General features: G+C 44.9%; 1 protein-coding gene across 1 annotated transcript in view; it reads right to left on the reverse strand.

The window, feature by feature from the left end:
• LAMA1 (laminin subunit alpha 1) overlaps nt 1–12,165 on the reverse strand; it is a 165,748-nt gene that overhangs the window by 53,677 nt on the left and 99,906 nt on the right. The window contains exons 29-36 of the mRNA XM_033439381.2: nt 11,946–12,083; nt 9,746–9,867; nt 7,196–7,282; nt 6,699–6,892; nt 5,640–5,782; nt 3,867–3,956; nt 2,242–2,353; nt 405–567 (exon numbers count right to left, since the gene is read on the reverse strand). Of these exons, the coding sequence (XP_033295272.1) occupies nt 405–567; nt 2,242–2,353; nt 3,867–3,956; nt 5,640–5,782; nt 6,699–6,892; nt 7,196–7,282; nt 9,746–9,867; nt 11,946–12,083 (1,049 nt within the window). The remainder of the gene's footprint in view (nt 1–404; nt 568–2,241; nt 2,354–3,866; nt 3,957–5,639; nt 5,783–6,698; nt 6,893–7,195; nt 7,283–9,745; nt 9,868–11,945; nt 12,084–12,165) is intronic.

Raw genomic sequence — 12,165 nt, forward strand, 5'->3', positions numbered from 1 at the left:
TGACAGTGTGCATGACTGAGCTAAATTAATCTGGCATGATGCCAAACTGTCCTAGAGTTCACAGCCTCAGTGGTAGCCACTGCCTGTGTCTGCTTCCATGAGAGTTTACAGCATTACACTTAATCTTCAAGAAAGACAGTATCATGAGGTTTTTTTTTTGTTCACACAAAGTAGAAATGCTGTTTTAGGGTCGCGGAGAAAAACCGAACCTATGACATAATAGCAAAGATAGAAATTCTACTGATCACACTTTTCTCTTGTGGAGGGGCCAGCACCCAGCTCTTCTCCTATGACCTGCCCCACTGAGAGCTTTCTTTCCTTCTCCTCCACTTGCCTCCTTCCCCCTCAGCTTTCAAGTTCCTACCTCTAATTGGTTGTGTCATGAATGGTATTCAGGCACTTACTTGAGTCCAAGAGTGGCATTTTGGTGCAACTGCAGGAAATTCCTTTTCTGAATGATTTCCAGCAATGAAGTAATGTTCTTTTGCATATTCTGAAGAGTAGAACTGGGTAACTGGACATCTTCATCCAAGGTCTGATTTAGAGTTGCTGCCCTTTCGATGATTTCTACGGAGAAAATATATCAATCATTGAATAAGTTTCTCAAAAATGGACAGTACTAAAATGGAAAAACTTAGAACCTTCTCCAGTAAGGCCTGCTCTGCTCACCTAAACTGGATTGAACCTCTAGCCAGGCCAGGTCAGCCCATATATCCCAATGCACTCTGGACATCCTCTGTCAAAACACTCATGGACTTGGGATTACTGGTTTATTTCATGTCTGCTTCCCCAGTACCCATAAACTGTAAGGGCAGGGGCTGTGCTTACCATGCTCACGGCAGCATTCCCTGCCCCTGGCACGAACATCTGCATGTAGAAGCACTCAGTAATATTTACTGCAGAAACAAACCACCAGTACTTGATACTACTCTTTTTTTCTTTTTTTTTTTTTTTTGCGGTACATGGGCCTCCCACTGCCGCGGCCTCTCCCGTTGCAGAGCACAGGCTCCAGACGCGCAGGCCCAGCGGCCACAGCTCACAGGCCCAGCCGCTTCGCGGCATGCGGGATCTTCCCGGACCGGGGCACGAACCCGTGTACCCTGCATCGGCAGGCGGGCTCAACCACTGCACCACCAGGGAAGCCCGATACTACTCTTTTTTAAAAAACATGTCATTTGTTCTAATAATATCCTTACCTTTTGCCCTATAAAGTCTGATTCGTATTGGAGTCTACGCATTTTATGCCCTTACACCATAACCCAAAAAGAAAAGCCAGAATTTCTGGTAGCCAAAAAACTGACAGTAGCATTCTAAAAGTCAGATCAGATGGGACATCCCAGTTGAATAGGGAGTAAATTACTCTGATATTAGGACATACTTTGGGACCACACTGAAGCTCCAAATCCCATCAACTCCTATTCTGGGCAGAGAGATGGTGTTGAGAGTTTAGCTAAGCTACTCTGTGGTATTGCTGCCTCTGTGTCCATTTCATTCAGCTAAGTGGCCTTCAGGGACCTTAAACTAACACTGGCCCCTCATGCAAGCATATGCCCTAGACGCAGCCGCAGAGGCAAAGCAAATGTAAGTTCTAGATATGACTTCCCCAATGGCCCTAGTGATCGACAGTCTTCCTGTCTCCCAGCACCTTCCCCTTCCATGCCCCGTAGATAAGGTCCCTGGGGACTTACCAAAACCCTGCTCTTTTGCTTTGGATTGGCCAATCTGGCCTTAGCCCAGGAACCCCAAAGCTCTCCACGCACAGACCCTAATAAAGGCCTGCGCTCCAGGTACCGTCTCCCACTTTCTGCCTGCACCCTGCCTTGACCACGTCCTGTGGCCCCTTGAGATGGGCTGGCTACTTCCTCAGGCTGGACCCCCCCGAGCAATCAACTGCTCTATCTCATCTTCTCTAGTGGTCTGTTGTTGGACCTCGGCTCACCACTCGGCAAATGTGCTCCCTTTAATAAGTGTTCATTTGACAAATTCATAATGGATGGGGAGGCACCATATCTATTTGATACTAAGGACCGAAGTGTACGGCATGACATGGAAAAGAAAAAAGGAAACATCCATTTTTTAAAAGATAAAACTCTCAATGAAAGACAACGATGTGGACACTGGGAAGGCTCCAGGTGTCCAGTCTAGGAGTCTAGGACATGGTTACTCATGTGCTGAGTGAAGCGAATAAGCTTTTCCTACCGAGGAAGCCAGACCCGCCAGACAAGGCTCCGAGGACACTACCTTGGATGTCTGCCTGCAGCTTCTCCGTAAACGTCAGGAGGTCACGACTCTTGTTGAGGATCCTTTCAGTGGCCCTGGTCACGTGCTGGCTCCGTGTTAACACTCTGTCCAGCTGATGGAAAATAAAGGCCTCAGTTTAGTTTGACTTTGAATACAACGTGAACTTCGGCACTCCAGATGTTGTCTCTTTTAAGCAACAAACATATTCCAGAACACAGAGTGAAGATGTACACCATCACCTATGCTAAGGTCAACAGTTGGGTTGGAAGTGGACGAGGTCGTTCATGAAATGATTTACTGCTCACTCTGTGTGAGAAAAGGTGGTCTATTTTTTTAAAGGCAACCTAATTGGCCATGAAGCCACAGACTCCCCCAATGTCTCCATTGTGAAGACCTCATGTTCACTTTAGGACCCAAATATGCAGAACCTAGAAAGTAAAATCTTATTAATTTCTACTGACCGTGAGAACTTAGTCAAGGAGTTAAGACATAGAGTTAGGCAAATGGGCCTGCTTCTGCCAGGCTGGAGACCTGGTACTCAATACCTCCCAGTTTCATCAGTAACCTGCAGTAATAATGACACTGCCTCACAGGACTTCATGATGATTATATGGGATGATGTCTGTTAGGCCGGCAGTCCAGGGGCTGAGAACTGCTCTCAGCTGTTATTTTTATTAGGAATGCTCTAATTTGTGAAAAGAAAGGTTTCATAAATTACAAACGTAATTTCCAGGAATGTAAAGTAACTCAGAATGGTTCTAAAAGTGTTTTCGAGTCAAAATCCAAAGAGAATCTTCTTTAATGGATACAAGAATTTATTTTCATCAGCTTATCACTTCCTACCAAATGTTTGCTTGCAGAGGTACTTTAAAGCCCACATATAAACCCTTAAACTCTTCCCAAATCATCATTAATTCCAGGCTAATACATTTTAGGGTGCACAATTGTATACGTGTGTGGATGTTGAGAGACAGAGACAAGATACATATATACACAGATACACTATCATACACATATCAATGTGCATACATGCATATCTATGTGTGTGTGTGTGTGCGCGCGCACACACACACACACACAAAATCCACGAGTGAAAATTATAAATTTAGCAATAGGCCTCCCTCACCATCTGCAAATGAGCAGATTCTTTTTTGGTCACTAGAAACCATTTATCTGGCATGGGCTAAACAGAATAAATAACCCCCTGCTGACATCAAAGTCCACAAATCAGAAGCACAGGGCTGAAGCCTGAGTGTTGCCGACACCACACAAGGAGCTGCGCTGGTGTTGGGGGCAGGGGTGGGGACCTCCGTTCTCACCTTGTGCAGTGAATCCAGGACAGGGAAGAAGCCCCATCTTTTCATGCCGCCCACCCCTGGTTCCCAGGAGGAAATGAGAGGTGATGGTAAAGTGGCAGCCCGACTCCTCCCTCAGTGGACAGGACAGCAGAAATTAAATCAGAAGCTGACAGCATCAGAACCGATTTGAACACAAAGCACCTGGAGCACAGCTCCTGGGAGGAAGAGGCTGCCCTGGTCTGATCAGAACCTTCCAGGCAGACACCGGCAAGGGATCACAAGGGCTGGAGTGGGTGGGGGAGCGGGCCCTTTACGTGAAGAACTTACCTTCCTTTGCAGGTCCTCTGTTTGTTCTGAGACACCTTCAAGCTGTATTTTTGCCAGTTCTTTCTGTATATTTTCTTTTAAAAAAGAGTCCTAAAAGAATGAAGAAAACAAATTATAACGCTTCAAAATAAATCTTCTGGTTCTTAACTAACAATCACCTGTTATTACCTTTTTTGTTCATAGAAAGAAATTCTCCTTTCCTTGAAATTGCATTAAAAAATAAAATGAATCCCATTCACTGAAGTTCTGACTTCAGCAACATGGTTCCATACTGCCATCTTTTGCACTGAACTTCCTATGTAGATATGAATTGAAAGTCTGGTGGGTTATGCAGAACTGAACTGCTGCAATTCCTGGGTGAGTCGGGCCGAACTTAACAGTAGAGTCACATAAATTTTAACTATAATTGCTAACACCTCAAAAAATGCTTACTAAGCTAAAATACGAACGTATTAAGTAAAGAAAAGCCTTTATAATTACTAACAACGAGGTGCTTAATTTATGCCAACACTCTTCTAATTTCTTTACTTGTATGACTTTACTCAAACCTTACAACACTTGAAGGGGCTAGATTATTGTTTATGGTCAAGACAGTTATCAACTTGCCCAAGTCGCAGTGTAGGTCAACAGTGAAAACAAGAAAAAGTGAAGGGTTCACAACTTTAAACTCCTGAGAACTTTACATAAACATAAAAAGTCATTTAAGGGAATTAACAAGGTGGTTTAAATGAGGGAAGATCACTCAAAAAGAGTTAAAGTCGAAATCAAGTGTTTATTTCACGTGGTAAAAAGAAATATAGTTGTACTGCTGGAGCCCAAACTGACAGAGTAGTACTTACTGACTGTGTCTATAGTGAGTGGAAAAAAAACTTAAACATTTCTTTCCTTCCTTTTTTTTCTTATCTTTCAAAACATTTCGTTCTATTTGAGGAAAAATAATATAGAAACATCTCTTAGAGTTTCCTAACCTTTCTTAACTCCATTATATCTAAAGAGAAAAGACCAGGATTAACAAGAGTGGATCACTGAAGCAGCTGGAGCGCACACTGAAGCAACTGTGCGCGCACGCACACACACATGCATTACTGCATAGCACAGTGAATTAAATATCTCAAATTCTAATGCATAGGCTTTAAGCCAAATTAAGAATCACGTTTTCCCAATTAGAATGAAAAAACACTGTCTAGTAAGTCAATTTCTTACCTTCCCACCTTCTTTTGGACCCAGATCAAAACACAGATTTTAACTAAACATAAAACTATGATTTACCCTCAGAGATTTTCATATAGTCTTCCAGGGAGGAGGAACTTTTGTGCCCTGCAACTCCAGTTAAGAATAATACACTGACAGAAAATAGTTCATCTTCATTCAGCACATTAAAGAAGATGCCATCCTGATTCCTTTTCTGTGTTTGTATTAGGTCTGCTGTTTTCAACTATCCAAAGACCTGTTATAAACAGGGGTGAGTGGACTTTGTCTTATTCCAAAAGGCAGGAGAAAGAGGAACACAGAGGAAGAATCTACAAGGAGGCATCTATGGATCAATTCTTGACCAATTAGAGCTGCCCCACAGTGAAACGAGTTATCATGTGGATGATGCAGTCCCCGGTCAGGTTCAGGGGGAGGCCTGGCGCCTACCAGCGCTGGACACTGGGACTGAGGCTCCTGCACCTATGCAGAGCATGGACAGAAAAAATGACCCCTACTGTCAGGCCAAGTCTTCACCTCCCCATGACACATGTTTCTATCCATCTCTGTATTCCTAGTACCTACCCGGAGATATTTCGTTGTATTTTCCAGGTTTGACAAAATCCCATACGGGACAGGGATGATGCCGGAGAGGTTCACAGAGACGATGGCATCACCCACATGGTCCATGTCATTCAGCAGCACGCCTCCACATTCATCGTCACAGGCTACAGGGTAGAGGAAGTTCAAGTTAAAGCAAAGCGGCCGGCACGTTTTCCCGTGTGTGCGCATGGCATCCTGTAATAACAACATCTACAGTGCTTCCGAGGACTCATCCCATCTCATCCTCATGCCAACTGTGCCTCGGGAAGTAAGCAGGTCCCAAGCCCCTGTTCTCAGATGACGATGCCCAGACGCAGGTCACATTAGTGACTCCCCAGGGCCACACAGAAACGCTGCTCCAACCTTTACAGCACGTTTGCCCATCTTTGACTTGGACCTACGGCCATGAATTCCAAGTGCAAGTCCTGTCAGGGCCTGGCCTGTGATTTCCTCAGATAGTTTGCAGACACCTTCAGCAAGTACAAATGAAGGGGAGTGGAGAAAGTAACGGATGTGTCTTGCTAATGACAAACACACAAAGAAAAGCAAAAGAGCTCTGGACTGCCATGATCCTGACCTTGCTTCTTCCCTACCTTCCCCGCGAACCACTGAGGAGACATCCCAAGGTCACTACCTCACGTACTTGCTATTCAAATAAATCAGAACTGGCGAAAAAAAATTCCACAACAGCCAAGAGCTGAGGCCACACGTGGAATCTGGTGACACAAATGAGCAGCCACAGGTGTCCTCTCTGCTCTGACTGACCCTTGGCTCCACTAGAGGGGACATTAACCAGCTGAACCATGAAGCTGGCATTGCTGTGCTGCTGATAGTGATGGAGAGAGAAATGCTGTTATCCTAGAACCTTCTCCTCGGCTCCAAACGCACTTCACAGAGTTCAGTTCGGCAGATGCAAAGGAATCTATGATTCGTTAAAATAAAGTAGGACTTTCTCTATCCTGCCAACGCCACTGGGCGCCGTACCGGGAAACCATCTGGGAGGAGAAACCACCTTTCATCCTTGAGAGGAGTGATACCCACACACACAGTCGCTCTCCACCAGAATATGCCTTGGTTCACAGTCCTCACAGCGGAGCCCCGTGGCCCCCGGCCTGCAGACGCACTGCCCGGACCCGCGGTCACAGTCACTGTGGACAGAGCCATGCGGGCTGCAGTCACACCTCTGGCAGGTGCCGCCCGGCATCTGAGGGTTCCCACGGTAGCCCAAGGAGCACCTGCAGAAGGAGACACGCAGGACAGACGGGAGGGTCAACACCAGTGAGTAAATACACAGAGCAGCTTCCCAAGGACAGTAATCACTTCTGCCACATGAAGTGCAGAGAACACAGGCCACTCACCTTATTCTGCATTTTATTTCCTGAAAAGAGGATGAGATGGTCACAAGGAAGTGCATTTACCTATTTTGATGCCCGGGGGGTTTCATTTTGCATTATCAATCGCGCACATCCAAACTGATAAGGGCTCCCGATCACGTTCATAAATATGTCCTATGTGTATAAAAGGGGCAGGTGACATACCTTTCACAATATTGTCCTTCGTAGCCTGGAAAACAGGCATCACAGCGAAAATCATGATCACCTTCCAAGACACAAGTGGGACTAAAACTGGAAGAAAAGAATTTTTTTGAATTTTCAGATACACAACTTCAAATCTTTCTTAGGGTACTTATTCGTTACTCTTAGGGTACATGATACTGTCCTAAAAAACAACTGATGACACTGGACAATTGGACAAGTTTTTTAGAGCTTATACTCTTTGGGGCAAAAAAAAGGAAAATAAACACATAATCGATACAAGCGGTTGCATCTCTTGTATCTGGAAGATACTCACAGATGCCTGTCCAGTGACAACCATGTGAGTGCTGAGGGGATGCAGCCCGATTTACAGAAGACAACTACTTAGTCACCAAACAAGAAAGCTTCCCAGGTGAAAAGGGGCTTGTTCTGAGATGTACGTGAATTATCTGACTTATCAGATGAAAAGGTGGCTGGAGAGAGCTGCACGTGCGCAAACGTGCGGAACAGCAGGGAGAAGGGAGCTGGACCAGCGCTGGGGATACACCTGACTGCAGTGAAAGGCAAGAGGGAAAAGCAGGGGAAAGAAGCAGAGTGAGGGCGGGATCTCAGGGTAACTGGACCTAAAGGTGGGGAGTCGGGCGATGGGCTACAGCAGCAAAAGGACAGAGCACCAAAAACTGGATGATCCACTCAGATTGTGACCCCTCACTCGGGGACTGCAGCTTCTGGCGTGTTCCTTTTTCTCAATAGCCTCTGCCTCCACATTTTAAATCACCAACTAGAGGCTCAGTTGGGTACCTGCAAACCACTAAAGAAACAGCTAGGGTATCTGGCCGGTAAGAGAAGTTCCCAGCATGAGTTACAGGGTTGCTATGAGCCCTGCTTCACTTCTGACTTTTTTCCCTCCTTAAACACTAAAGGGACAGACTTCAGTGAAAACACAAAATATGTAGAAAACAAAGCATGTCTTTCGAGGCCTCTCAGATGCACAGCACACACGGAACATTCACACTCTCACCGTCTCTTCCTAACAGTGTACTAATTTATTAGCGTGTGTGTGTGTGTGTGTGTGTAGGGGGTGTGCTGTGGGGATGGTGTGGACTTTCTGTAACTGAAGAAGTAAAATACACAAACAGTATAGAACTGTGCAAAGCAGAAGTGTAAAACACCCGTCCAGACATTTCTCTGGGCATGTACAGCTATGGAGCTGTGGACATGGACATACATACGGATATGAATGTTTTCCAAAATGGCATCACACCGTATGTTCAGTTTCATAATTCCATTGGCCATTCCTCCAATTCTGTACATACAGATAATGCCTTATTCTTTTCTCAGTGTTGGTACAATATTTCACTCTAGGTACGTACCACAATACACTCTAGGTATTTAATCAGTCCCGTGTAGGGAGATATTTTAGTGCCCTCCTCCAATTTCTTGTGAGTACAAGCAATGCCCATCTTTATACACATATGCAAGTATTCATATAGCTTAGATTACATGAGTGAAATTGATGATTCAAACTTTATATACACGTTTTATACAAAAAATAGCAGCAGCAATACATTTTAGGATGCTTGATAGTTTACAGCAGTTTACACAGTGCCTCTCATTAGGTATTCGTTGTCAAGCAACACTTACTTGGAGACAATAAAAGACAGAAGATTAGAACAAATATTAAAAAGAAAACTTCATTTTAGTATACCAAAAGTTGGTATTTGATCTATACATGTTCAATGCCTTGTCAAATATTCTAAGCAATAATGAAATGTTATTTATGAATTACAGTTCTTGCTGCAACCAAAGAGGACCCACGGATATTCCAATTCCTGCCTAAAATCTCTTGTTTCTTTTATGTGTTCAGATAACTCTATACAAGCATCATGAGTATGAGGTAGAACCTGGCCCCAATTTCCTTACCATGCAGCATTTCTGCACTTCATTAGACATCAGCATGTATAAATTCTAACCCCATTCCCTTGCACTGAACAGGAACTGAATTCTTCGTATCATTATTCATAAAATTAATAACAATTCATCTCTAGGCACACTGGTTCCACAGGTTGGAGGCTAAAATTAGTCTTCAAAAAAACAAAACCTGGGGCTTCCCTGGTGGCACAGTGGTTGAGAGTCCGCCTGCCGATGCAGGGGACACAGGTTCGTGCCCCGGTCCGGGAGGATCCCACATGTGGAGCGGCTGGGCTGCTGAGCCTGCACATCTGGAGCCTGTGCTCCGCAATGGGAGAGGCCACAACAGTGAGAGGCCCGCATAAGGCAAAAAAAAAAAAAAAAAACAAACCTGAAAGTCCTTTCTTTAATGGGTTCCATTCTAACACTCAAAACTAACACACAGATACTTTGCTTTTGAAAAGATTCTCCTCAAATGCTGGAAGAATGAACACTTTTTCTTAAAATTAGCCTTTCTCGACACACACAGAGTATTCATTAAGACAGATCACGTGGAGACCCTGGAAAGTGAAGCTGAGAGTGGAAGCAGCCCGCCTTCAGCAGTGGGTGGTGCGGGCGTGCCAGTGCACCTGCAAGGCTCACCTGGCAGGGAGGCCGTGAGGACAGGTGCAGAGAGAGCAGTCGCTGGCCGAGCCGGTCACCTTCCCGTAGTAGCCGGGGGCACACACATCGCAGTGGTCTCCGGCGGTGTTGTGGCTGCAGTTCTGGGGCCCCATGTTTCAAAAGGAGAGGAAAACAATGGGAAACTGTTAGAACTCATTCTCATCTGGCAATAGCCCAGCACTACCACGTTTCATATCAGTTGACTTTTTTTAATTCTCAAGGAAGGGTGAGCATTTTTCTTCATATTTTTAAAATACTGGACACACTGGCAGCTCTGTGGCCTTCATTCATTATAAGATTGCATTCATCCGACACAACCTAGAAGTTACTGATACATTCTTCTTATAGAAAATATACCCAGTGCGGCCAGCTTTCAGAGCCTTAAAATATGGATCTAAAATGTATAGGGACCCAAACAGCGATGTGAAGCGCACTGATTTGTGCATAGTTGGGGTTCAGTGATCACACTGGAGGGTTGAGAGGGCAGAAGAGAACGGATAGATGATTCAAGAAATCGACGGTGGGTTAAGTGGGCTGTGTTCTTTCCTGAGTATAAGTTGACAGGTCAGCCGCTGACCTGAGAACTTTGTTCTGGTAGGTCAGGAAAGGGAGGGGAATCATTTAATGTCCTAGGAGTACCTAATCTTGTCAAAGTGCTTAGCTGCACCAAGGAAAGATGCAGCATGAAAGAACCAATTAACTTCTCAAACTATCCGTGTGACTTTTGTCCCCGTGATTGGCCAAGGGACCTTCTTAGCTAATTACATCTCGCCTGAAGTTGCCTGAAATCAATTCTCCTTAAATTCTTAAATGAGATTTTCTCATTTTCTGTATTAGGACTTTACTTCTGCCCGGAGCGTGAGCTGATTAGAATGAATAACTTTTTTAACAGTGTTGCAGCTATCTGCATCTTCATTAAGTCCACTTTACCTTGAATGACTTGGAATAATTCTTTAATTCCAGATATATAATGAAGTCAGCCAAGGTGAACACACATCTTTTTAACTGAGGAGAACCAAGCAGTGCTTCAGCTTCTAAATTCACCTGGGCACTGCTATCGTTTAACAGTTTTCCCAGTGGAGACTGCCTTTAAATTCCACATATGAAAGATGCTTCCAAACAGAAGAAGATGGATCTGGTGTGGGAACCCTGGTTCCTGTGTTTGGGCCACAGCCAAGATCTCTAAGGCTTTGGTGTGTCTTTCTTGGTGGGGAGCTCATTTTCCTTCAGTGAGTTATTTTACCTGAAGCAGGTTAGTCTTGGCACAATTTAGACAAGGAACCAATGTTCCCACATGAGTTATCAGAAAGAATGAGGTTTCACGAGTAGGGAAAGAATATCGGGTTATTCTATGTTATCAATAAGGTCTCGTCGGCTTAAGGAAAATCCTGGATGCAAGAGTTTGTCCTCAGGAACACAAGACTTCTGTCTGGGTCACTTGGTCCTTTGCAGTGGTCAGAACTCTCCTTGTGTCCCTGACGGCCTACGGGTAGGTGGCCAGGAAACAAATGCACACTAAGACCTCTAGGACAACATGTAGTTTTTAACAAATGCAAGGAGAGGGCATCACTTTACACAGAGAAACACATTTTCAACTTTGACATTAACTCGTTTTGAAACCTCCAGGTGACCCTTCAAATTCTATGACAGAAAGTTCTCACGTACTTTGACTACAACCACCAGTACTGCAAGTAAAAACAAGAGACGGGCTTCCCTGGTGGCGCAGTGGTTGGGAGTCCGCCTGTCGATGCAGGGGACGCGGGTTCGTGTCCTGGTCCAGGAAGATCCCACATGCCGTGGAGCGGCCGGGCCCGTGAGCCATGGCCGCTGAGCCTGCGTGTCCGGAGCCTGTGCTCCGCAACGGGAGAGGCCACAGCAGTGAGAGGCCCACGTACCGCAAAAAAAAAAAACAACAACAACAAAAAAAAGAGACACTTGACTAATTCCCAAATTGATGTCCATAAACAGATTCAAGGAAGTAAAATTTATAAGAGAATTTCCACCAACATTATCAGACCACTTAGCTAGACCTTTCTGAAGGAAATATACGTATATCTTACATTTAGCTAAATTTAAACTCTAAATCAAGAAGCTTGTATGACCTCGAACTGGAAATGTAGATGCTCAGGGCCTGCTCTAATTCTAAGCGTCAGGCAAGTACCCAAACAAACCAGCGTACCAAACACTTCCCCGTTTCAGGGTCACAGGTGTCACTGTGTTTGTTGCAATTGCAAGGCACACAGGGAGCCAGCAGAGGGCGCGGTCTCCTGCCATCACCTTCTGGAAGCTTCCCTCTGTGGTAACCAGGTGCGCAGTCCTGAGGGAATGCAAAAGCAAAGGAAATGAACAAGAAACCTGATTAACAAATGCGCAAAGGACTTGAATACACACTTCTCCAA

This window comes from Orcinus orca, chromosome 15 (assembly GCF_937001465.1).
Source record: "Orcinus orca chromosome 15, mOrcOrc1.1, whole genome shotgun sequence".
Taxonomy (NCBI): domain Eukaryota; kingdom Metazoa; phylum Chordata; class Mammalia; order Artiodactyla; family Delphinidae; genus Orcinus; species Orcinus orca.